General features: G+C 41.0%; 1 protein-coding gene and 1 pseudogene across 1 annotated transcript; one reads left to right on the forward strand and one right to left on the reverse strand.

Annotated features, from left to right (window-relative positions):
* The first annotated feature begins 1,290 nt into the window (after nucleotides 1-1,290).
* On the forward strand, nucleotides 1,291-3,455 carry LOC131224133 (ninja-family protein 8-like; annotated as a pseudogene).
* Nucleotides 3,456-5,351: 1,896 nt separating this feature from the next.
* LOC131224134 (carotenoid 9,10(9',10')-cleavage dioxygenase-like) lies at nucleotides 5,352-25,394 on the reverse strand. The gene is made up of 12 exons (XM_058219681.1): nucleotides 24,854-25,394; nucleotides 9,011-9,113; nucleotides 8,440-8,699; nucleotides 8,154-8,337; nucleotides 7,670-7,744; nucleotides 7,476-7,557; nucleotides 7,045-7,107; nucleotides 6,794-6,932; nucleotides 6,398-6,716; nucleotides 6,231-6,295; nucleotides 5,684-5,789; nucleotides 5,352-5,365 (listed from the first exon to the last, which is right to left on the reverse strand). The coding sequence occupies exons 1-12, from the start codon at nucleotides 24,908-24,910 to the stop codon at nucleotides 5,352-5,354; spliced, it is 1,467 nt and encodes a 488-aa protein (XP_058075664.1). The 5' UTR covers nucleotides 24,911-25,394.
* Nucleotides 25,395-27,192: the final 1,798 nt, after the last annotated feature.

A 27,192-nucleotide genomic window follows, 5' to 3' on the forward strand; every position in this document is an offset into this window, starting at 1 on the left:
CAAATTCAGTTGCTTGTTACATCAAAACTCTACTAATGGGTATTTTGCAGATTTTAAATTTGTGATTGAGGTAAATTGAATTGGGTTTCTTTAGAGATACACATGTAGAACAGGTATTCTATCATAGACATTGTATGTTTTATACATCCAAGTGCTCTCTTTTCATTTAGAATTAAATTCGATTTTTCTACCTTTATCTTCTTTGATTAGATTTGAAGTTATGTTGATTAGAGAGGAATTGCATTTTTTTGTAAATCTGATTGACTCCTCTATACTAAATTGAAGGAAGTCATGTCTGCTTCTTTCAACTCGCCTCCTTGTTATTCTCTCCCAAATCCACAATCAAATCCAAAATGCTTGTGAGTGGCTCAAATTTTCTCAAGTGGATATTGAATCCTAGCTTCGGATACCAATCGACATGCCTCGTGAAATAGGCTAAATTAACACTTTAGACTGATCTTTAGCACCTTCAGCAGTAGTAGTGGGACCACATACTCTTAAAAGCTGCCCAACTAGAGTACTAGTTATATTTACTTGGAGCCTGACGTGAATCTGGAGCAGAAGAAGTACAGATTAAGCTATTTCCAGACTTTAAAGCACTACTAATTGTGAGATTCCAAAGCATGACAGGCACTCTAACTATATGTTTTCTGTGAATAACGGTCACAACCACTCACCATTTAAAAATCAACATATATTTGTTGGAAGCAACGAAATTGAGTTTAGTCTCTCCATCAGGCGGGGAACTAAAATAGCTCTTTAGTCCTTCAATTTTTGAGCAACAGGTTGCTACTATATATTGTGGCAACTAAATTTTCTTCAATTCATGACAAACAAGGTCAAAAACTCGTCCAGATAAAGTCTACTTGTCCGGGGCATTTCTTTGAAACGTATGTAGGCTCCCAGTGAGTCACTGTGAAACTCATTGGTTTTGGCCAAATCCCAATGACTTACAATGGTTTTGGTCCATCCATGAGTTGAACTCCAAAATTGAGTTTTCAAACCTTGTTCACATGGCACTACTATTATTTCTTCCGTGAGGCGAACATCATCCGAATTCAGCTCTATTGGAAAGGGAAAGAGGAAGAGTCACTTCTATTAGGAAAAAGGAGAGACTAACTTAGAAATTTTCATAGACCTTCATCTAATATAATGGAGGATGAGAATGGTATTGATCTGATTCATATCTCAACAAAGAGAAAAGAGGTAGACTTGACATATGATACTTAATTGGGCCATAGAGAAGCGACTCGGTTGCACAACAGCAAGAGAACTTCCTGACAAACCAACATGAGAATTGAGAGTGAGGGTAACTCATGGCCAGAGGCTTTTAAAAGGTGTAATATGCCAATTGAGGAAATGAAGGACCAAAAGAAGTACATAAGGGAAGTTGAGTATGCTGATGTGCATGGTAAGAATTGTATGGGCATTACGATTAGTGAGTTTACATGTTTTGTTAACTACTAAAGAGAGTTCGTGCCTTAGTGAGTTTGCATGTTTTGTTAACTACTAAAGATAGTTCATCTGCTGAAAATGAGGACTGGCGGATTCCGAAGTCGAATTCTCAGCATCAAGGTTGATCTCTCAGCATGACGATAATGTCAAACAGTATATAGATAGTAGCTCTGAGGTTGAGAAGTTTACCCAAGGCCAGAAAATGTCTCAACATCTTTAGAAAAGAATCTAGCCTTGAACTTGGAAACTTGGGATATGGGGTTCCATCATCGACCCGACAACTGAACTTGGAAACTTGGGATATGGGGTTCCATCATTGACCCGACAACTGAACTTCATGTTTGGACATTACTTGCTACCTGTTAAGGTGGTTCCTACAAATGCGGCTACTTATAAGTAACCAACAATTGTTTCCTCACCCAGTATTATGCAACTGATGCCTTTTGCAAATGGTGAGCAACCCAGAATCCAATCGATCAATCCTGACATTCAAGTGGCTTTTGGTTACTCAGCAGTTGCTGGCATTGGAGACAGATTCTTCTCAGGGGGTGGTTTCTCATCCTCAACAGCTTTTTGGGTATTCTAGCAGAAGGTTTGGTGACAGAGTACCAAATGCAAATCATTCCAAAGATTACATAAATACATCGCAAGGTTCCCCTCTCTTCTGCCTTTTGTGTTTTTACATATGTACTAACGTTGCTGTTGATGTTGCTTATTCAACTTCTGTTGGCTTTTATTGTCTCGTCTCTGAATCATATGTGCCTATTATCATCGTCAGGTCTATGCTGGCAGTGTTTATGTATCATGAGTAATATAAGGCTTGTGATGGTGCAATACCCAGGGATGGGGCATTTTGGCAACTATGGAAGATTAATCCATTCCCATTTTATTAGATGATTTAGGCAGGGAATTTATGTAACTTGAATGAAGTTCTTGGCCACTATCCTGTCCAGTGTTGTATAACTTGGGAAAGCGTTGACCATGGTGTGCTTTTCCCCACCAGTTCTCAAACAGTGGCAAGTTATTCACCACAATATAAATGTACCTTACTATGGACCATTATTTTGTGGGCCCCATTTTGGATGAAGCATAGGCCGTAATCATGTTAATTGTATAATGTTAACCATTGCATGTTGCCCATTAAATTTGCACCATGGACATTTCTATTTTTTTTAAAGGTCCATTTGATGGCCATCGATTTGATGTTAATTGTCTGATCAGTGTGATTTTCAGGATTTATGCCCCCCAACAATGGGACTCACATTTTGGATGATCTAGATTGACATACATTTATGCAACATGTATGGTGGATGAGTTATTGCAATTGAGAGTCTAGCCCTTCAGGAAGTCGATGTTGATTGCTGAGCAAATCACTGATGAGTATTGGTTGCCGGAAGGAAAAGAAAATAATAGAAGACACAGTATATGGAATGCTAGTATTAATTTAAAGGGTCATGGGCCAAGCTTGTAATCTTCTTTTCTTTTCTTTTCTTTCTTTCTTTCTTTTTTTTTTTGTTTTATTTTATTTTATTTTATTTTATTTTTTTATTTTTTATAAACTGATTTGGCAGAAGCTGGTGGCAAATCACATGTCCTTGAAGAATCTAGTACATGTTCATCTTCTCAGATAGAGGAGAATCAAAGAGAAACAACACAAAATTCTGCATGAAAGGAGTTTCAGACCAACTGGCTGCAGAGGGCTTTCTCAATGAAGGTACAGCTATAAAGCCAGGTGGAGCTTCTGATCTAAAATTTGGGGTGTGTGGTTCATATTCAGATCTGCCATGGGTGTCAACCACTGTACTAGTTTAAGTGGAAATACCATTTCAGGCTTTCCCTATAGGTATAGAAACAGGCATATAAGGATTGTTTGTGCATGCCATGGTTCCCACATGACCCCTGAAGATTTTGTTCAGCATGCTGGTATGGATGCCTCTAAGCTTGGAAACAACACAGGTTTGACATCATTTTCCAGTAACTACCCTGCAGCATCAGCTTAGAGATGATATTCCATGCTGTACTTTTTTTTTTTGGTGATGTGAAATAGAAGCATGAAGTCTTCCTTTCCTACATGACTCGTTTCTATGCAATTGAGATGCGAAATTCAGATACTAGACTGTCATTATTCATACGAAAATTAATCTTTTATTAAGGCTAGCACATGGCATCAAGGTGTTGGCTTTCAATGCTTATGTGGTTGGAAACACCTTTGCAACAGTTGATTTATGAATGGCTTTGTTTACAATGCAACTTCCTAGGAATAGTTGTTTCCACTCCTTGATAAGCAGGTGATCCATGACAATGTCATAGCTAAAAACCATGGAAGAGAAGGAAGGAGTAACACAAATAGGAAAATATATCCAAAGGCATTATTTTAAGGGTGATCGCGTATGAGCTTTTGCAAACTCTTTCTCCATTCTCCACTTCCACGACTTGAAATAATTCAGTAATTTTTTGTAAATGAGTTAAAATTAGAAACAGTCCCTAATTTCTGTTCATTAGAAAGTGAATGGAAGACCCTGATCCATAGCTCAAGTGGTAGACCGAGTGAAGATACCCTCGTTTCAACACTGAGGTCTTGGTATTGATTCCCAAGTGGGGGTGGCTTACAGTGGAGTGTCTACTAACAGTGTTGTGTGTACTAACAAGCTAACCCAAAAAAGAAAAAAAAGTGAATGGAAGACATGTTAAATTAAAAACAAGTCAGAAATACCCTTGAATTGTAGTTGTTTTCATGTTTTAATTTTGGGAACCACATGTTGTATGGTTTGTATCATATATGTGGTATTAAATACTACAAAGTATTACACCTTTCACCAACAAGTTGTGAGAAGAAGTTTTACTTTGCAAGATTAAATTGATTTCACAGCTTTCTTATCGAATATAAGCGAAGATTTAAGTCCCCCTACCCAGCTAGTTGAAATTAGAAGACAAAGAAGTCTTGTTTCTCTGCTGTACTCCTTTTCTTGTTCCCCTCTTTCTTTTGAATCCACTATGTTTTGGATCTTTGACTATTGTGTAAAAACCAAAATAGATTGATGTCTCAAGAGCTGTATTCACCTTCTGAAGCATCTCACAACTCAATAGAATCGACTTCATTCAAATTATGTTTGGATTAAGGAAATCACATCCTCATGGACCTTCTCAGAGGTCTTCAATCTTGATAATATCCATGGCGTGAAACCAATCTCAGCTGTAATATCCATGGATCTTGTCAGTCTTGAAACCAATCCAACTACTCTCTCTCTCTCTTCAACCCAACCCCTCTGCGCCACACACACACAAAAATAAATAAATAAATCAAATTGGTGTTAGTGGCTCTAATGAAGCAGGGATTAGAGCCTTGAGAATTGGTCAAAGTTTGGTTGTAATTTTCTAGAGCATATGGCTTGCAGTTTGGGAGTAGTTTTCTTTTGATGGACATGTCTGTCTCCTTTTATGTAAATCTTTCTTCTTTTTTCAGTAGGTTACACTGTTAACTAAGTGGTTCGGGTCACTCGGACCAGAACTTGACAACCGAATTCCCCTGTTGAAAAATCTGGCTACCTATTTTTTACTCGAGTCTTTTTTTTTTCTTTGAACTAATGGATGGTGGACCAGGGGAATGTGGTTTTTATATTTTGCATATGAGTCAAACTTCATATGGTAATCAGGTGCTTAACTGAAATGTAGGATGTAGAGTCGGACTAGACATACTTAGAAGACCTCGAATCACATGAGAGTAAAACTCTATGAACTGAACTTTTTTCAGCATTTTATTTACATATAAAAGTTCCACTCTATGAACTGAACTTTTTGCAGTGTTTTATTTACATATAAAAGTTCCATGGTAACCATAAGGTACTCTTTGAGGTAGAGTTATTTTGGCCACAGGCTTCTCAGTGAAATTCTTTGCATCAATTATGTGAACCTGCAATATAAAAAGAAAAATGGGTTTTGTTAGATCTACAAATATATCCTAGATTTTAGGAGTCATTGTTCAAAACTCACTTCAGTCATTGAAATTGGTCTCTCAAATTATGATCTCGCCTTTATTGGTTGCTGAATATCTCAAGCTTGCCAATGGAATTGGAGTTTACACTAATACAAGGCGGCCTACATAATTGGGCTGACTTGGTTGACTTCTAAGTGAGTCAGTGAGTTTTTTGAAGTATGCTAGAAGTTAGATGATTGATACTCACTTGGGAGATATTTGTTTTCTCATCATGAACGTAACAAATGAGCCAACCATCGTCTTCATCAATGCCTCCAGGTTTTGGAATGAAGTGAAGACCAGAACAGAACTGGTTTTCCTCCAGGACATGATATTCTACCTTTATCCAATCTTCTCCCTCCTGGAAAACATTTCACACAAGAAGTAAGTTGAGCATTAGAAGATACAGGCATCACAATCTCTCAGTTGATGTCAAAAAGCTCATGCCTTCAACTTGAGTTAGGACACCAAAATTAGTACAAGCAATAACATAATGATAGCATGGCTAATAACAAAAAAAATGAATGGTAGAACAAAATAATCAAAGGAATAGAGGGAGAAATTAAGAAATCACGTAAGAATCTGAAACGAATATGGAAAACTAAGAACTGATTTAAGAAATGAAGGCGACATGCTGATGATGAATCAGGACTGAGTCATGATTATCTTAATGATCTAAACAGGACAATGCATACTTCTTGTCAGTTTGCAAATAAAATAGTGTACCAGTCCATTTTCCTGATTCATCTAGTTTTCACACCTCCTAAATTGCTTTAAACATGAAGGTTGTAGTTTGTTCTACCTTGATCACAGGCTTCTTTCGTTCTTCAAAGTATAGCTTCGCAAACAAGTTAAACGCAGATAACCCTGTATGGATCGATGATGGTTTACAAAGAGTCAAGGCCTATACATCTGCATTGAGAACTAAGGTGAGATACCAAATAAAAGCCACAAAATAGATTGAGTTACCTGTTTTAGAGCTTTGTACTGAATCCAAAACTTGGGTATAGCAATACTTGTTCTTCATACCCATGAATGTGTCATTGATTGTAGGGAAATCCATGGCAAAGTTTGTCCCTGTGAGATAACCTTCTTTTACTGCACCAGTTTTCACATTCAATCTCCACTCATAGGGACGGGGAAATACTACTCCATCGACAGAAGGGTCAAATCCTTCGGTTACAGCTGATACTGGCCTGAAGGCTCTTCTAAACCATTCTTGTTTATTAGTTCCATGATCTGGGCCTGGGAAGATGGAACCAATTGCTCGACACCCTATCACAACCACCTGTATTAATGAATTAGTCATCCTACTCATCATAATTACCAAAGAATCAGATGTAGAGATTTCAATTGGCAGTGCACCTCGTCTCCTTCCTCAAAGGAATTGATGATGTGGAAAGTGCAATGGTTTTTTATGCTGAACCAGATAACAGACTCTACATCACCGTATCGAGGCATGACTCCAATTCGTGCTCTCTGATCTCTCTCGTATTTGATTAATCTGCATTCTCATTACATATGATTTTATTGTCAAAGAAGTTTCGAGGCTAGTTTCTTTTTTTTTCCCAAGTTCATGAGGAGAGATTGATTGAAAGCTTTGAAAGGGTACTCACGAGCCACCTCTGATAAGTCTGCCGACGTCTATTATCAGAGGGTAATCAATGATAATGTTGTAGCTGAAAACCATGAGGAAACAAGTATAGGATTATCATCTATGCAAGGAAAGCAAAAGAAAGATGAAAGGAAAATGATCAAGTGTTATTCTCAATTATTGTTGATTTTAGAACTTGGTAATTGTTTGCTGATTGCAAAGGATTCACTATATTTCAATCATCCATCCTAAGCAATTCAACTTACAAACCTCTCAATCTATACAAATATAATGATAGAAAGTCCCTTGCAATGCAAAGCATTCTTTGTTAGAAGATTTTCATGGGTATTTTCATGAACCTTTCGGTCAACAATTGGTGCTAAACTCAGTACTTATTACATGTATTTTTGTATATTCTCTTTGTTTGTGTTGGAAAATAACAGACAGTCTTACTTTTCTGTGACACCCAAATCATGAGAAAGGGTGCTTTTCTCAAACTTCAGGTCAACCTTGTGAATCAGTTTCTTCCCGTCTGCTGAAGACAAAAACCCATGTTAGTTCATTTATCATCTGAATTTCCAGCATGTACTGTCTGATATGAATGCACAAAGATTGCCATGAAAACAAGCTAGCTAATGCACACATGCCTGATATTATGCCTAAAACATAGTATGGCTTCTTAGCATCTATGCCCATGGCGACCATCTCTCCAGTCTTCATATCTATCTGGTACAAATCAACATATATTAGAAATAAGAGATCAACATCTGTAGAGGTTTAATTATCCTATACTAGGTATATAGCCAATCCTATCTCTATGCTAGCAGATTTGCAAGACTGGCATGTTTGGTGAACATCCCAACCATCCATCATGTGGTTGCATTTATAATTTATGCCCTAGCCCAAAAGTCAGGCCATTCCACCCAACAGGAGGGTCACAGTATATAAAACAAATATGCACCTGGAAAGCAAGTGTTTAGCCATCCATTTTGTTTCTTACATAGTGGCCCCCTTGATGAACGTCTCAGACGCCACATTCCTATGCCAGTTTGCCACGTGTGCTTGTATGTGTAGGAGCTGGCCTACGTGCGTATATTGGATTAGCAGATCTTGACCTAGTGGAGATCAAACAAACCTTTGGATGACTTGTAAAGGGGCGATTCCAAGCATCCTTCAACTCCCAATCATTCAATGTTTCCAGATTGGAGACATCAACCTCATATGGCATATGGTTCTCTGTAATGGAATAAACCTTCCCTGCATGCTTGAACAAGTTGGTGTTGTTCAAGTCCTTGTTTACTTTGCCAAATCTCAGCTGTCATGAAACAAGGAAGAGGATGAGCACATAAACCCAACTCTACCAATTAATTTAGATTTCATTGCTAGGCCTAACACATCTGGAATAGCTATGACTTACCAGGTTGAGTATATAGGCAGCTACAACAGCAGAAGAGTCGCCTTCTGTTGCTGGAAGAAATAAGGCTTTTTTCTTCTCCTTCTCTACCATGAATGTTTCAGCTTCCACATATCTGTTTTTGTATGTAACAACCCAGTTTTCTCTCTCGTCTTTGCTAAAGTAAGTGGCATGAAGCATCCCATCTCCCTCAAACCATAACAAAGTGGATTTTCCGAATATCGATATCGCTGCTGTTTTATCTGCAAAAATGGGATTTGGACCTGCATTCATCCAAATGACGTGTTGGATCAGATGTGTGTTGAAGAAGATGCTCATGGAGTCATGGGGAAGAGAATACCCAGCAACCACCATTCACAAGCTTTTGCATGCTGAACTCACACAAAATAAAGAAAGAAAATCCATTTACACAGGAACCCAAAAAATAATATCCTAGATTTTTAAGTACATTTAGGAGATCTTCTACATGATCTTTAACATGTTTAACATTGAAGTTCTTAAAAATGAGTTCCTCGTTTGATCTGCTTATGCTTTTAAGAAACTGCTTTTGCACTGCTCGTGTTAACATACCCACCATTTCTTATATAAACACCTTCAGGGAAGTCCTTTGGAATCTCTCCTTCAATACTTGGAACTACCACTGTTTCGCCAATTTCATTGACTGGTGCAAAATTTCCCTGTGACAAATCAATGAAGGGGTTCAACAGACATGAGAGAGACCATAGTGAGAAAAGGTAGGATTTTATAAATTTGTGTTTGTGTGCGCCTTTGCATTTATGATTTTTTTAAAAAGGAATAACAGATTGCATTAAATAAAAAAGAAGCAAGTTTCCAAAATACAAAAAAGGGAGTGACGACCCAGCTATAGCTAGAGATACAGTGAGGTTACCTTTGCATTTATGATTACATGCAAATGCGTATCTGTGCTTTGTCTATGGGCATGCATGCCCGATGTGTTAGAAACTTCAGTGTAACTTGTACGTGTTAGCATTCCCCATTGCATTTAGAGGTATTACACATGGCTTGTGTGGAATGTTTATCCAACACCATTGAGGTTTTCAGTTTGCCCAATGGTATTGGCATGCCCGATCCTACTGGTATTTTTTTGGCCTTTCTTTGGTTGAGTGTGAACCATTGCTGTATTTGCTTTATTAGATGCCTGTTTGTTATGTTTCGTTGCCACTTAAACATGAGTTCATCTTATTTTAGTAACAGTAATTATGCATTAGGGATCATAGCTTATATAAATCTCTAACTCATAATTTCTGTTCAGTAAAATGATTTGAAATCATTTTTAGTTGGCAACCAAACAGGCCCTAAGATTCCTCCTGTCTTGAGAACTTCTGGTGTGTTAGATAATCCTCATTAGTTGTGGACGAGTTAAAAATTTATTTGAAGGAAGAGATCCCATGGCGTAACGCCCCGAAAATCGGGGGTCGAGCAAAGCTCAACTCCCAAGTTCCAACGCATCACATATGCAACATAGATAATGATAATTAAATGTAATATTTGTGCACTAAACATGAGTGGGATTACACCAAAACAGTATATCATACTCTAGAGTTACTTAAATTGGGCAAGCGGAAGACTGAGATGAACATATAAAGTATGTAAGTGTTTATCAATCCCCAGAGTATAAGTATGTTGTCAGGTTAAATAGATACAAGTATTTGTTCCAAAATTTACAAAATATCAAAATGTAATTGTCCAACTAATCCATGTAACCCTGTAATTCCGTCGAATTAGAACAAGGTATACAAAGACCCATCTGATAGCTGAATATAGGAGAATTCCTCCTCCTCATCCATGAAGTTCGGCTCCGACACGTAAGCCGCATCACAATCTACATCTAAATCAGAGTCTGGTTAGTGTTTTAAAGCACCGTCCCAGAGTGGGAGTGAGTGATCAACTCAGTGGTACTATAAGACAAAGGTTAACATGTTATCAATTCAGTCAAGCAGTAATGATAAAGCAATACAACAATCATATCCTAAGTACTCTTGTTAATGCAGGAATGATATGCGTAATGATGCATGCCCTCGCCTGCACTCCCTCAGCGACATCATCTCACGATCGCACATGGCAAACTCCCTAAACGTGCACTTCCTCGCCAAAGCACATGCAATGCGGTGCATGGTCATGTTAGCCAAGTAATTTATTAGGCTTATTCATACAGTAGATTCGGGAAGCTAAGGTACCTCCCTTTATATCACTTACCCAAACAATGATCCATCTAGGGTCATCAATCCTAGTTACTCACATATGATAGGTAAGTTGTAGGGCATCACCCCTGATGAAAGCAGTGGATAGGTAAGTTCACGAGTTTACACTCAAGGTCACTACGGAGAGGCTCGTCACCTCAGCGTAGGCCTAATTTATACTCGAGGTCACTACGGGAAGGCTCGTCACCTCATCGTAGGCCGACAACTAAAATACAATGTCTCATACCACCGTATTCAACTCACGAGTTTGAGTTGCTCACTAGTCATTACGGGGAGGCTCGTCACCCCAGCGTAGGCCGACAGCTCGACCACGGTGTCTCATACCACCATGTCTGGCTCATGAGTCTTAGCAGATCTTGGAACTATGGTTGAAACGGGTTTGTATTGGTAAGTGGTACCTTAGATTCAAGCAGTAGCGTCCATAAATGGTAAACACACAATAGGCCAATCTGGTTATTTGATAAGTGCGATTGGTATGAGAGTACATTGAATTAATCGACATAGAGTGCATAAATACTCCTCGTAGCCTAACCACTGTCGACAATCACCGTACGACTCGGATTCTTTGAACACATCTAACATGGCAAAACTAGTTCGGCCACTCACTTAAGAGCCATTACCGATTGCCTGGACTAGGTGGTAGTCTCAAACATACTCAAACGCAGCATGTGGATACATATGATATTCATAACAGCATTTAACCAACAGTTTAAATATAAATCCCATTCGATCATTTTATCGAACACATTGAACATATTGTTATACGTATGCATTTCAACCATAAATCACGTAGTAGCAATTTACATTAAATGAAAGAAACTATAACTGTGGACAAGTTAGTTGAGAATCCTATCTCAACACCCTTGTTGGAAGCGATTTACCAAACAATTTCTCATTCAAACATTTTATCGAACACTTAGACTACATAATACTATATACATAGACTAAATTAGTTATAGCATATATTATGACAGATCCTTTCATAAAGGAGTTGTCATATATACAACAAACACGTATACTAGATTAATAGTCATGGCAAGCATAAATCATAATAGCAATTTCATTCAATCATTTCAACAAAAACATGGAATGCATAATATATTCACCTAGTTCACACACATGTAAAATTTATCGAATACATCGTAACTAAGGTCATGTGGCAGCAATCAAGTCAGACATAAATCATTCCTGACATTGAAAGCCTTAAAACCCATAACCTAAATGTTTATAGTCTGCACCTTTCGTCGGTTTGCTCGTTACGAACTCGGTTCGTACACTACGCTTCCGTCTACAACACAACGGCTACCTAAATCACGAAACAGGTTAGCTATTTTGTCGTTTCCTCTATTTGAATTCCTATAACAAGATTAGGGTTAGGATTTCTCACCTAAATCGAAGTCAGAATCGACAGTGTAGCGATGGTGGGGTGGCGATTCGGCGTGTGGAGTCGTGGGAAAAGATCCTAGCAACGATCGCCCTATCTCACTCTCTTCTCCTCACTCTTTCCTCCTCTTTCCTCTCTTCTCTCTCCTAGGGTTAGAGAAAATCGTATGGAATGAGAGAGGGGTGGTTTAAGGGCATTACATAGGCCCAAAACTGATGACAATGGCCCTAGGGCCATGGTATACTTAGGTTATAGCCAGAAGGCGTTTGTTTCGGGCAAACATAACTCATCTGGAGGCCCATTACTCACCTATGTCATGGAGTAAGTTCCCTGACTATGGATCTAAGTCAGGCTAAGGTTTTGGTCCGATCGGATTTGTGGATCGACTGTGGAGGACCTGTTTCAGTTCAACGGTCATCGTCACTCGATCAGGGCCACAAGGATGCTGACTTATGTAGGGAAATTTTCCTAATCCACAGGTAAAGTTTGGTCAGAAACTGACAGTCTGAAACCTTCAAGTTCGCCTGCAAGCAAATGATCCAATTCACTTAAGTTCATTTTCTAAAGATATTCGCATTTCTCACACACTTTGCTCCGGGCTCAAGTTATACATTTTTGGATACTATCTGGGCTCGATTCTCGCAATGCTTGTCAAGCCCAGCATGGCGGTCATAACCTTAAAGTTTGGAGGTAATCGGACTTTCGATGCGTGGTTTAGATCCGATACGGAGTTTCAATGTGCTCCCAAGAGTAACTGGGTTTTGAGATTGCTCCTGGGTCTTTAAGTAATGTTGAGTTAGCGTTTCTAATGGTTTTGGGTCTTGCAGTTCATACAGATAGTGGTTCAAGATAATTCATCGATTGATTTAGCTTAGTACTTAACTGATTTTCGTTTAATTTCTAAAGGATTCGGTCATTAAGGATTTCTGCCTGAGGTGGTACTCGGGTCTTTGTATGGATTTTTTTCCGAGATGTTATAATCTACCCCCTTTAAAGAAAAATTTCGTCCTCAAAATTAGTACATTTTTGTACTCTTCGAGAATCTGAGGGTAGTTCTTGCGGACCTCGGCTTCTGTTTCCTAAGTAGCTTCTTCCTCAGTGTGGTGAGTCCACAATACTTTCACAAGAGGGATAACTTTGCTACACAGCACCTGTTCCTTCCTATCCAGGATACGTGTTAGCCGAAGTACGTATATAGCATCTTCACTCAACTGCACTTTCTCCCACTTGATAATGTGAGTAGGATCAGGAACGTATTTATTCAGCATCGATACATGAAATATGTTGTACACACCTGCGAGTGGTGTGGATAAGGCGAGGCGGTATGCTACCACACCCACTTGGTCTAGAATCTAGAATGGGCCAATGAATCGCGGCGTAAGCTTCCCCTTCTTACCAAAACGAAAAATTCCCTTCATTGGGGAAACCTCAAGAAATACATGGTCCCCAACCTTGAATTCCAACTGCCACCGTCGTGTATCGGCATAACTTTTTTATCTGCTCTGTGCTACAAGAAGTTGACACCTGATAATGTCAATCTTCTTAGAAGTCGCCTGTACTAAATCTGGGTCAATCGGGCTTCTCTAGTCAACTTCTGCCCAACAATGGGGTGCTCAACATGGGCGCCCATACAGTGCCTCGTAGGAAGCCATGCCAATGCTGGCTTGAAAACTGTTGTTATACGCAAACTCTACATAGGGAAGACAGTCATCCCAACTATCTTTGAAATCGAGCACACATGCCCGCAACATGTCCTCTAACACCTGATTTACCCGTTTGTCTGCTCGTCAGTCTGTGGGTGGAACGCGGTACTGAACTCAGTTTCACTCCCATTCTTTTTGGATTCGAGTCCAAAAGATAGACGTGAATCGCGTGTCTCGATCCGACACAATCTCCATAGGCACTCCATGCAGACGTATTATCTCTTTGATGTACAACTTGGCTAAATCATCTGCTGAGTTTAAGACTCTAATCGGAAGAAAATTAGCCGATTTCATCAATCGGTCCACAATCACCCAAATGGAGTCGTGTCCCTTTCTTATCTTCGGTAACCCGGTAATGAAATCCACAGATATGAAATCCCACTTCCATTCAGCTATGGGCATGGGTTGAAGAAATCCAGGAGGTCGGCGATGTTCAGCCTTGACCTGCTGGCACGTGAGACAACGGGATACATAATCCGCTATGTGGGCCTTTATGTTGTCCCACTAGTACGAACGCTTCATATCTCCATACATCTTTGTACTACCAGGATGCATCGCCATCTTCGAATTATGAGTAGCTTCGAGAACTCACATGCTCAAGTCATGAAGGTTTGGGACACACAGGCGGCCACGATAATATAAACTCCCATCCGAACCAACTCTCCATTCAAAGCCTTCATCGTCACTTGCTTACTCTCTCATTTTCACCAACAGCTCGTCCTCTTTCTGTGCAGCAATGATTTAATCATCAATAAGTGACTGCACGCAGATGTGTGCGACACTCTCGAACGGCTCTTCTACTTAAGCCTCTGTTTGAAGACTCGTACAAATTCAACCATATTCCATTCATGTATCATCAGTGGAGCAGCAAATGCTATCGTCTTCTTGCAGCTCAATGCTTCTACCATAAGGTTGGCCTTGCCGGGATGGTAGGAGACCTCAAACTTGAAGTCTTTCAAGGTTTCCATGCATCGCCGCTGCCTCATATTTAGGTCCTTCTGCGTGAATATGTACTTAATGCTCTTGTGGTCGCAAAGGAGCTCGAACTCCCCTCCGTAGAGGTAATATCTCCAGAGCTTTAATGCGAAGATGACTACTGCTAATTCCAGGTCGTCCGTAGGGTAGTTTTCTTCGTGCTTCCTCAACTGTCGCGAGGCACTCTGTCCTTCTGCAAAAGAACACAACCCAAACCAACACGAGACGCGTCGGTGTATATCGTATATCTGACCCCTTACTCTGGCAATACTAGCACGGGTGCGGACGTCAACTTGTCCTTCAATTCCTGAAAGACTGCTTCTACCTTCTCATTCCAGAACTTAAGATCCTTTCGAGTAAGCTGAGATAATGGTCTGGCTATCTTGGAAAAATCTCTAATGAATCGGCAATAGTAGCTAGTAAGTCCCAGAAAACTCCCTACTTCTGTAACTGAACTGGGCTGCTCCCAGTCCTGAACTGTGGCCACCTTGGCAAGGTCCACAGCGATACCTTCCTTGGACACAACATGTCCCAGGAACTTGACTTCTTCCTTTCAGAAGTCGCATTTCTTGTATTAAGCAAATAATTGGTTCTTCCTGAGAGTATCGAAGACTGCTCGCAGGTGCTCTTCGTGATCCTTTCGGCTCTTAGAGTATATTAAAATGTCATCTATAAATACGATGATGAACCGATATAGGTACGGTCCAAACACCCGGTTCATGAGGTTCATGAACACTGCCGGTGCGTTTGTAAGTCCAAACGACATCACGAGGAATTCGTAGTGCCAAAAACTGGTTCTGAATGCCGTCTTCTGCATGTCTTCATCCCTGACCCGCAACTGATGGTACCCGAACTGTAAGTCGATCTTCGAGAAATACTGCGCCCCTTTCAACTAGTCAACAGATCATCTATCCTGGGCAAAGGATACTTGTTCTTGACTGTTACTTGGTTCAACTTGCGATAATCAATACACAATCACAGTGATCTATCCTTCTTCTTCACAAATAACACAGATGCTCCCTAAGGAGATACACTCGGTTGTATGAAATTTGAATCCAACAAATCATCAATCTATCTCTTCAATTCCTCCATTTCACAAGGAGGCATGCGACACGTGGGTAAAGAAATGGGTGTTGCACCAGGTACAAGGTCGATAGTAAAGTCGATCTCGTGCCGAGGAGGTAATCCAGGGATCGTCTTAAACACTTCTCAGAAGTCCTAGACTATAGACGTGTTTCCAAGTGTCGGACCATTATGATCTTTCAATACGGAAGCATAACAAAAAACCCAAAAGGGGCAACTGACCTGAATGGGGAAAGTGAAGGTCGTGTTTTCGGGCTCGTGTGCCGTCACCAGTCGGGTCCCGCAGTTGATCTTGGCCTTCATTTCAGTAAGTCAATCCATGCCGAGGATGACGTCGTAATGGTATATAATGGTGACGATCAAGTCAACAGACACCACCCTGCTTCCTAAGTCTACAAGTAACTCTTACAAAGCTTAGTGGCATCTGTGAAGGTTCCTGCTGCTACAATGACTCTCACCCTAACCATAGGGGTAGTATTCAACCCTAAATGCTTGACCGTAGAGTATGATATCATTGAAATAGTGGACCCGGTGCCCACCAACAGAAAAACTGGTATACCTTGGATGTGGGTAATGACTTCGAAGGTTAAAGGCACTGTAGCTGCTGACTCAGATGCTTCAGCTGCAAGCGCATGCACATGCACTTGTTGAAGACGATTCGACTATGCTGCTATAGGCTGTTGAGGTGGCCTACTTCGAGGTACATTCAGTCTGTAAAAAGGCTATGCTAGCGGTGCTGATCGTAGAGGTGGAGCTGAAATGGCTTGTGGTAATTAACAGTTGATCTTCTAAGGCGGCGTAAAGCCATTATCCCTCATCTTGGTAAAGCAGTAAGTGTCTGTATGGCCCAACCTCTTACAGTAGGTGCACCATAGATCAGATCACCTCTACTGAGTCGGTGGAGCAGTAAGCCTAGGAGGTGAATCTGCACGTGGCCTCTTGCCGAGGAATGGTCAGTTTGGCAAGTCAGGTCGGGGCCTCGGGCCCATGGGCACACGTGTACGGGACAGTCTGTCCCCATCCTGCTCAGCGTACAGGGACATGCTCACTAGCTTAGCATAGTTGGGAATGCTAGTGCAACACATCTTCATGCGGATTTCAAGCTGCGGATCCTCAGAAAATCGTCGCATATTCATCGGCTCGTCTGCTAGTATCAAAGGAGCATATCTAGCTAGCTCCGTGAAGCGGTTCTCATACTCTGCCACGGTCATCCCTCTCTGTCGGAGGTGAAGAAACTCACTCTCCTTTTCATTACGATAAATGAGGGGGAAGTATTTTCCATGGAAGCGAGTCTCAAAAGCATCCATGTCCACACGTGTCCTGTAGGAACTGTTCGTAGGATGTTGTCCCACCATAGACTAACATCCTTCTCGAACATATACGTGACCAACTCTACCTACTTTACCTCAGTGCAGTGCAATGGCTTCAGCATCTTAGAGATGCGGTCGAGCCAGTATTCGGCCTCCTCGGGCCTATGAGTGCCTGCGAAGGTGGGAGGTCAGAAGCGCTGAAAGCACTCAAATAAACTGCTGGCATTCATATTTTCAGCAAGTTGCACAGGTGTTGCAGGCAGGACCACGTTCATGTTTTGGGCAAGGGCCCCCGCAATTGTGGTCCAAATTTGTTGTTGCTGCATTAGGAGCATCATCTGCTCCAGCCTATCAGGAGGAGGAGCCGCCTGAGGCATGCGTGGCATCGAAATAGACGCACGATTCTGATCTGGAACCGGTGGTGCACTAGGTGTTGGCCCATTGGTGGGGCCAATGACCGGCTGAGAATCCGGCATGGTGTCACTATCAGGGTCTAAACTGGGGTCTGTGTGGCTATCGCTCAGGGGAGGTGCCCCGTCAAACGATTCGCCAAGTGCAAGACGTGTAGTGCTCCAAGTACTCTTAGGTGGCATTCCTTATATACAACATAAGATGCAACATGCGTAAGATTCTTGAATAACAACATTCAATCTTTCCAAGCATTCTACATAATCCAATTCAAAAGAAGCTTCACACATTTCATTTAACCAAAATTACCACAATACATGAGATGTGGTCTTACATGGATCATGACAGAAGATGCATGCGAGATGATCTAACACAAGTTTTAAAACTAACTACTAATATCCAACTAAGCCAACAAGGGCCATTACATAGAAAGCAAGGAAATAAACAAACCAAAAGATGACTACACATACGACTAGTCGTCTGACTCTGGTGAAGGCGGAGGCGCACCCTTGTCCTGCATACAGTACAGGACAGCTTTCAAGGTGCGAGACATCTTCTTAAATTTCTATTTCACATAAGCCTGATTCTCTTTAAGCTTTTGCTTAAGTTCGGTCTGGGTCTCCTTGACCTCTTGTCTTAGGGCGGCTTGGTTCTCTTCAATCTGAGCCAGACGGGCTTCCAGGGCGGCCCGATCATGGTGGTGCTCTGGTGTAGCAGTAGGAGATCCCCCATCAGAATCTTGGGCCTCCTCATCATCCTCACTGCTTTCCTCATCATTTCCCTCCTCAGAACCTTCCTCTTCACTACCTTCTTCCCCTTCACTCTGTTCTTCCTCTTCACTCTCTTCCTCAATCTCATCTCCATATTCATCAAGACGGGCTTGCTATTGTCGTGGGCCGATTCCCATGTTGTTGAGTGTAGTTTCATTAATGAAGTGGATCGGTACAAGCTTATCCATTTTAAATCTGTAGCCAAACTCTCGAGCAATCTTGCATATGAGTCGGCCGAATGGAAGTGAAACATCTCTCCTAACAGAACGTACGGTCTGGATTATCTGTAGTAGGGCGAACGTAGGCAGACATAGCTTGTCTCCCTACCTAGCTCTATACAGGAAGTCCACCATCAAATGAGTGCATTCGGTACGGTTGCCCCACATAAGATACACATTATATGTGAATATGTGGTGGAGCAGGCAGAAATCGTCTGCCAATTTGGTCGATGGGAGGCAATTGCCTCGCTTCCAGTGGACCAGTCGGCCACAAAGAAACCGCGTATGGTGATCTCTTTCTCGCATACTCTTGAGATGGGATTCATTAGCATGCACTTCACCATGTGCAATCCCCATAATCCAGGCCATCACATCCACATTGACTATAGCTTCCCGCCTTCCTACGGGAATAGTGAATTGTAGAAGCTCCAGTAGTGGATCCCGAATGTGGGCATAGAAGGCTCGGACAGTGCTCTCGCAGGTATGAGACTTGCCTTCAAATATGGGACCCCACCCGGAGTCCAACAAGAGGTCCATTACTGGATATAACCCAAATAGCCTTTCGTCCACATGTGCTTCAAACACAACTTTACGGCCACGAAGCTTACCGTGTCTGATGCCCGCCGGTAGAACTCTTTCAAGTGAAATCTAGGGATTGAGATCCCGCTTCATCTGTTGCTCTCGTGCGGCGCTGGTACTTGCTTCTGCACCCGCTTTCTTCCTTGGACGGGTTAGGCGGCTAGGCCCGGCTTCATCATTGGGTGCCCTTCTCTTTCCCATGAGAGAAAGGAGCATGAAGAGAGAAAAGATGGCAGCCACTAGCTCAAAAAGAGTCATGGAAGTGAAGAAAGCTTGTTGAAGGGGATGGGTTGGTGGGTTTTGGGGTTTATGAGACACAATGGTGGACTTGTGTGCTCAAATGAGAGGAAATGAGGGAGATGAGAGGTTGTATGAGATGAGTTTTGAGGAAAATGGTGGTGGGTGTATGTGTATTGAAGAAGAAGAAGATGGAGTATGGAATGAAGATTTGAGAGGGAAAATGATGTTTTTGAGAGCTAGGAGGGGTGAAATTGAGTGGAAATGAGGCAAATGGGGCAAAATAACAAGCCCTACATGAGTTTGCATGGCCCCACACATGTGGGAAGGGCGGTGGGCCGCTGGACCCGCGGGCCCACCGTGACCCGTTAGAGTGGACCGCGGTGGGCTGCGATCGGCGAGGTGCCATAACCCAGGTATAAGTATGATCATTTTTATGTTTTATTGCTCCCACCTAAGTCAAAGTATGTCTATGTGCGTCATGTTACCATAATCCAAGTCCAGTTTAATCCAAATCATGCTTTGATACCAACTTGTAATGCCCCGAAATTGAGGGTCGAGCAAAGCTCAACTCCCGAGTTCCAACGCATCACATATGCAACATAGATAATGTTGATTAAATGTTGTCAATATTAGTGAACTAAACATGAGTGGGATTACACCAAAACAACATATCATACTCCAGAGTTACTTAAGTTGGGCAAGCAGAAGACTAAGCTGAACATATAAAGTATGTAAGTGTTTATCAATCCCCAGAGTATGAGTATGTTGCTAGGCTAAATAAATACAAGTGTTTGTTCCAAAATTTACAAAATATCAAAATGTAACTGTTCAACTAATCTATGGAACCCTGTAATCCCGTTGAATCAGAACAAGATCTACAAAGACCCGTCTGATAGCTGAATATAGGAGAATTCCTCCTCCTCATCCATGAAGTCCGGCTCCGACACGTAAGCCGCATCACAACCTACATCTAAATCAGAATCTATTTGGTGTTTTAAAACACCATCCTAGAGTGGGAGTGAGTGATCAGCTCAGTGGTAATATAAGACAAAAGTTAACATGTTATCAATTCAGTCAAGCAGTAATGATAAAACAATACAACAATCATATCCTAAATACTCTTGTTAATGTAGGTATGATATACGTAATGATGCATGCCCTCATCTGCACTCCCTCAGCGACATCATCTCAAGATCACGCATGACAAACTCCCTAAATGTGCACTTCCTCGCCAAAGCACATGCAATGCAGTGCATGGTCGTGTTAGCCAAGTAATTTATTAGGCTTATTCATACAGCAGATTTGGGAAGCTAAGGTATCTCCCTTTATATCACTTACCCAAACAATGATCCATCTAGGGTCGTCAATCCTAGTTACTCACATACGATAGGCAAGTTATAAGGCATCACCCTTGATGAAAGCAGTGGATAGGTAAGTTCATGAGTTTACACTCGAGGTCACTACGGAGAGGCTCGTCACCTCAGCGTAGGCCTAATTTATACTCGAGGTCACTACGGGAAGGCTCGTCACCTCATCGTAGGCCGACAACTCGAATACAGTGTCTCATACCACCGTATTCGGCTCACCAGTTTGGGTTGCTCATTGGTCACTACGGGGAGACTCGTCACCCCAGCGTAGGCCGACAGCTCGACCACGGTGTCCCATACCACCATGTCCAGCTCATGAGTCTTAGCGGATTTTGGTACCATGGTTGAAATGGGTTTGCATTGGTAAGTGGTACCTTAGATTCAAGCAGTAGCGTCCATACATGGTAAACATACAATAAGTCAATCAGGTTATTTGACATGTGCGATTGTACGAGCGTACGTTGAATTAATCAACATAGAGTGCATAAACACTCCTTGTGGCCTAACCATTCTCGACAATCACCGTACGACTCGGATTCCTCGAACGTATCTAATGTAGTGAAACTAGTTCGGCCACTCACTTAGGAGCCATTACCGATTGCCTGGACTAGGTGGTAGTCCCAAACATACTCAAATACAGCATGTGGATACATATGATATTCATAACAACATTTAACCAATAGTTTAAATATAAATCCCATTCGAGCATTTTATCGAACACATTGAACATATTGTTATGCGTATGCATTTCAACCATAAATCACGTAGTAGCAATTTACATTAAATGAAAGAAACTATAACTGCGGACAAGGTAGTTGAGAATCCTATCTCAACACCCTTGTTGGAAGTGATTTACCAAACAATTTCTCATTCAAACATTTTATTGAACACTTAGACTACATAATACTATATACATAGACTAAATTAGTTATAGCATATATTATGGCAGATTCTTTCATAAAAGAGTTGTCATACATACAATAAACACGTATACTAGATTAATAGTCATGGCAAGTATAAATCATAATAGCAATTTCATTCAATCATTTCAACAAAAACATGGAATGCATAATATATTCACTTAGTTCACACACATGTAAAATTTATTGAATACATCGTAACTAAGGTCATGTGGCAGCAATCAAGTCAGACATAAATCATTGCTGACATTGAAAGCCTTAAAAACCATAACCTAAACGTTTATAGTCTGCACCTTTCGTCGGTTTGCTCGTTATGAACTCGGTTCGTACACTACGCTTCCGTCTACAACACAACGGCTACCTAAATCACGAAACAGGTTAGCTATTTTGTCATTTCCTCTATTTGAATTCCTATAAGGAGATTAGAGTTAGGATTTCTCACCCAAATTGAAGTCAGAATCGATGGTGTAGCGATGGTGGGGTGGTGATTCGGCGTGTGGAGTCGTGGGAAAGGATCCTAGCAACGATCGCCCTATCTCACTCTCTTCTCCTCACTCTTTCCTCCTCTTTTCTCTCTTCTCTCTCCTAGGGTTAGAGAAAATCGTATGGAATGAGAGATGGGTGGTTTAAGGGCATTATATAGGTCCAAAACTGATAACAATGGCCCCAGGGCCATGGTATACTTAGGTTATAGCCAAATGGCGTTTGTTTTGGGCAAACAGGACTCATTTGGAGGCCCATTACTCACCTATGTCATGGAGTAAGTTCCCTGACTATGGATCTAAGTCAGGCTAAGGTTTTGGTTCGATTAGATTTGTAGATCGACCGTGGAAGACCTGTTTCAGTTCAACGGTCATCGTCACTCGATCAGGGCCACAAGTATACTGACGTGTGCAGGAAAATTTTCCTGATCCACAGGTAAAGTTTGGTCAGAAACTGATGGTCTGAAACCTTCAATTTCGCTCGCAAGCGAATGGTCCAATTCACTTAAGTTTGACTTTATTTTCTAAAGATATTCGCGTTTCTCACACACTTTACTCCGGGCTCAAGTTGTGCGTTTCTGGATACTATCTGGGCTCGATTCCCCCGATGCTTGTCAAGCCCAGTATGGCGGTCATAACCTTATAGTTTTGCAGTAATTGGACTTTAGATGTTCGGTCCAGATCCGATACGGAGTTTCAATGTGCTCCCGAGAGCAACTGGGTTTTGAGATTGCTCCTAGGTCTTTAGGTAATGTTGATTTAGCGTTTCTAATGGTTTTGGGTCTTGCAGTTCGTGCAGATAGTGGTTCAAGATAATTCACCGATTAATTTAGCTTAGTACTTAACTAATTTTTGTCTAATTTCTAAAGGATTCGGTCATTAAGGATTTTTGCTTGAGGTGATACTCTGGTCTTTGTACGGATTTTTTCTGAGACATTACACATGGTGTATGTTGCTTGTGGATGACATAGTTTTGGTCGATAAGATGAAGAATGGCATAAACACGAAGCTAGATTTATGAAGGGGCGCTTTAGAATCTAAGGATTTAAGACTAAAAATTTTTGGTGACAATAGGAGTGGAAACGAGGAATTAGTTAGGAGTGTTGACCAAGAAGTTTCCCAAAATAACCATTTTTGGTATCCTTCATCGATAATTCATGAGAATAGAGAGATTGAGAAGGATGTTGCCCATAGAATTCAAGTTGGGTGGAAGAAATGGATATGTGCCTTTGGTGTTTTATGTGATTGTTGTGTACCACTCAAATTGAAAAGATAATTTTATAAGGTAGTTATAAACCAACTGTTCTTCATGAGACAGAACATCGGGCAGTCAATGAACATGTAACTGAAATGAGGATGTTTAGATGGATAGATAGTAAGATGTGGAGGGAGAGAATTAGAACTGATTATATTTGAGGGAACTTAGCAGTGGCACCCATAGGTAATAAGGGTAAGTTGACTTAGATAATTTGGGCAAGTGTAATGGAGACCAAGAACCGTGCGGGTTGGGAGTGTAAGTTGATGGTTCCGAAGGAGCAAGGGAAGGTGTAAAAGGATGTGGGTAGATACAGTTAAAAAAAAAAAGACTTAATGACCTATAGTCTAACTAAAGTTATAGTCCTTTATCGAATGGAATGGTGAAGCAGGTTCATGTAGTGGATCCCAATTACTCAGGATAAGGCTTAGGTGATGATGATGATTCTATTTTTTAAAAATAAGTGCTCCCTTGAGACTCTGAACCATACTTCTCCCAACACAAATAAATACAAAATCATTTCTTTCTCGAACATGGTGCACGGGTCATTGACAGTTGGGGCCACAATATAAATGGTTTGAATGACTCATCACTGCATCATGTGTCCCACCTGTAAAACTAAAAATCCTAATGATATTGTACAAACTTCCGGCACAAGCATGGTAATAGTACCTCCAGTATTAATGGCTGTGTGCAGCCGTGTCGTGTGTGTGCTCTGATTTTAGGTGCGCGGGTAGCTTTAAAATGACTTGGTTAGGACTTAGGACACAAAACTTCTAATTGTTAAAAGTAAATTAAGGCTATTTTAGGATTTAGGGTTATAGTTCAAAGTGAGTGTGGGAATTTGTTTCATATAAAGAGTTATTTTTAGGTTTCCTTCTCTTACCCAAACATGATAGACAAAATCTTTCTTAAAGAATTTGTCCTCAAAACACTCCATCTTTTGAGATTCTAGAGAGCCAAACAACCCCTTAATGACAACCCGTGGAATGCACGTTGCCTACTGGACGCTGCTCTGCAGTTCCCACTGTGATGTATTTGTTTTTATCCACGTTGTCAATCCATTTTGAAAACTCATATTAGGGCATTACACAAAAAAATGAGGCTGATCAAAATCTCAAGTGGACCATGCCATAGGAAATAGAGGTAATTGAATGCCTACAATTAAAAACTTCTTAGGGCAAGGAAAGTTTTAGATGAAGCTGATATTTGTGTCTTGGTGACCTAATCAATAGGTAGGATGGCAAATAAACGTTACAGTGGGCCGTAGGAGGCTTTTAATAGTGAGCATTCGGTCATCACTCTTTTCTTGTGGTGTAGTCCACCTGAGATTTGTATCTGCCAATTTTTTTTGTCTCATGCTCTAAAATAATGATCCAAAATGGATGGACAACGTGGATGAAACACATTTTACCCGTACAAATCTTGACTTATCAATTATTTGATAATCATTAATCTCAATCTTAGTCTTGCATGATTGTTGACATAAGCAAGGAAGTACCTGCAGCAACATTGGTTGTTCCACGAACTTAAACATCGAATCGACCAATGCATCCATTAGATTTGTGGATGCCCTTTTTACGGTTTCAGGGACTTGAATTCTCAGCTTCCATTCTTTTAGAAGAGGCTGCAAGACACACCCAAGCACACACAAAATTCAAAAAAATAAATAAAAGAAAATTCACGCTATGATGATGATATTTACCATAATTCTCTTATTTCTAAGAGATACTCTGGTCTTGATTTTCTGAGCCTCCCATGATAGAATATATTATGGAGGTGTATTTGGTGCCCTTGAGATACAAAACACTTGACCTTTTGCTACAATACTATATCAAATAACCACTTGCTCTAAAAGCTAGAACCTTTAGAAGATGGTGTATCAATATATATCAAATGACTTTTAACAATCCAAGAAGCCCTCCTGGCCGAGACCATCTGTTGATCCCCATCGAAGATTGGAACCCATAACATGCAAAACTATAAAAGGCTAAAATTTCACTATAATTTGTTGTTACAAGTTCGCATTAGAAAATACACCTATTGCCATGTCTCAATGGTAGACTCTCAGGAGTTTCAACACAGGTTAACCGGTCTGAGCATGCCTTGTGGTGCTAATGCGCGAGAGTGTTTCGCGATGTGAGGGCAGGAGCGTGTGTAGGTGGGCTGTGAGTGTGTGTAGGAAAAAAAAAAAGCTGGCATTTGAAATTCACCCTAACTACATTAGAAACAGTTCTGCTGCAGGAGTATATCATTCAAAAAGGGATTTTTCCCATTAGCTGCCTCTGTTTTGGTCAATGTACAAATTTTTTTTTTTACTTTTAACTTATTTCTTCAAAACTGTACGGACCATTTAAAGCGTGGACTGCTTTGTTAAGTGGTAAAATGACAAATTTATCCTCTTCAAAAGTGAAACACCACACCTATTCTATGTGGAGAGAGACCGTTTGAATGTGCTTGGACGGGTTTTGAACATATTTTCTGTGGGTGTAAGTGTGCCGTCTTTGGTGGAATCGGATTGGCCACTCCCCCTGCCACCGCCCTGTGGCTGGTAGTCGGTGCTATGTGGGCCCTACCATGATGTATGTATTTCATCCATGCCGTTCATCCATTTTAACATATCATTTTAGGGCTTTATCCAAAAAATGAGAGGGATATAAATCTCAGGGACCACACCATAGGAAAACAATAGTGATTGGATATCCACCATTAAAATCCTCCTAAGGCCCAATGTACTGTTTATTTGACATCAAATCTGTTGATTAGGTCATACATGACCCAGATGATGGAAAAAAAAAAACAAATATCAGCTTCATCCAAAACTTTTATGCCCCGAAAAGTTTTTAATGGTTGACGTTCATTCAACACTGTTTCCTATAAAGTGGTCCACTTGAGATTGGAATATACCTCATTTTTTGTCTCATATTATAAAATGATCTATAAAAATAAATGGACGGCATGGATGAAACACATACATCATTGTGGGGCCCACATAGCACCGACCACAGCCATTGGCGGGTGACAGGGGGAGTAGCCAATCTGATTCCGTCTTTGGTGCGCTACATGTCATTGCTGCACACGTGGCATAACTAGAATAGATTGGCGACGGGCGCGGATTGGCTACTGACAGGTTGGGAAGCGAGACCGCAACTGAAGTGACGTCATCAAGTTCTGTGGGCCCACCATGATGTATGTTTTATATCCACGCCATCCATCCATCTGGAGAGATCATTTTAGTATAAAATGCACAGAATGAGTCATATCCAAAGCTCCAGTGGACCCCACCAAAGAAAACAGTGGGTAGAGTTACACCACCATTAAAAAATTCTAAAGGCCACAAAAGTTTTCGATCAAGCTGATATTTGTGTTTTCCCTTCTTTAATGTCTTTGTTAACTTTTGAACAGGTTGGATTTCGAAAAAACATCATGGCGGCCCTTAGGAAGGTTTCAACAGTGGACATCAATCTTCCCACTGTTTTCTGTGGTGCGGTCCACTAAAGATTTGTATATACCTCGTTCTCTGGGTCATGCCTAAAAATAATATCTCCAAATGAATGGACGCTGTAGATACAACACATACATCATAGTGGGGTCCACAGAACTTGGTGACGTCACTGCAGTAGTGAGTCTCCGTTTGCGACAAACATCACAGGGTTTCTTTGATGTACATTAAAAAGTTTCTACCATAAAGAAATGATAGCTAGTGGTTTCGGAGCTAACGGTGAAAACGTTAGGCAGCTTTAGAGCAATAGTTTGAAGTAACAGTTTTTTGGTCCATGTAAGAAAGCACAGGCAGCTTGTGAGAAAAACCCCCCAGCCTCCTACTCTTGCCAGACCTTT

This window comes from Magnolia sinica, chromosome 13, assembly GCF_029962835.1.
Source record: "Magnolia sinica isolate HGM2019 chromosome 13, MsV1, whole genome shotgun sequence".
Classification (NCBI taxonomy): domain Eukaryota; kingdom Viridiplantae; phylum Streptophyta; class Magnoliopsida; order Magnoliales; family Magnoliaceae; genus Magnolia; species Magnolia sinica.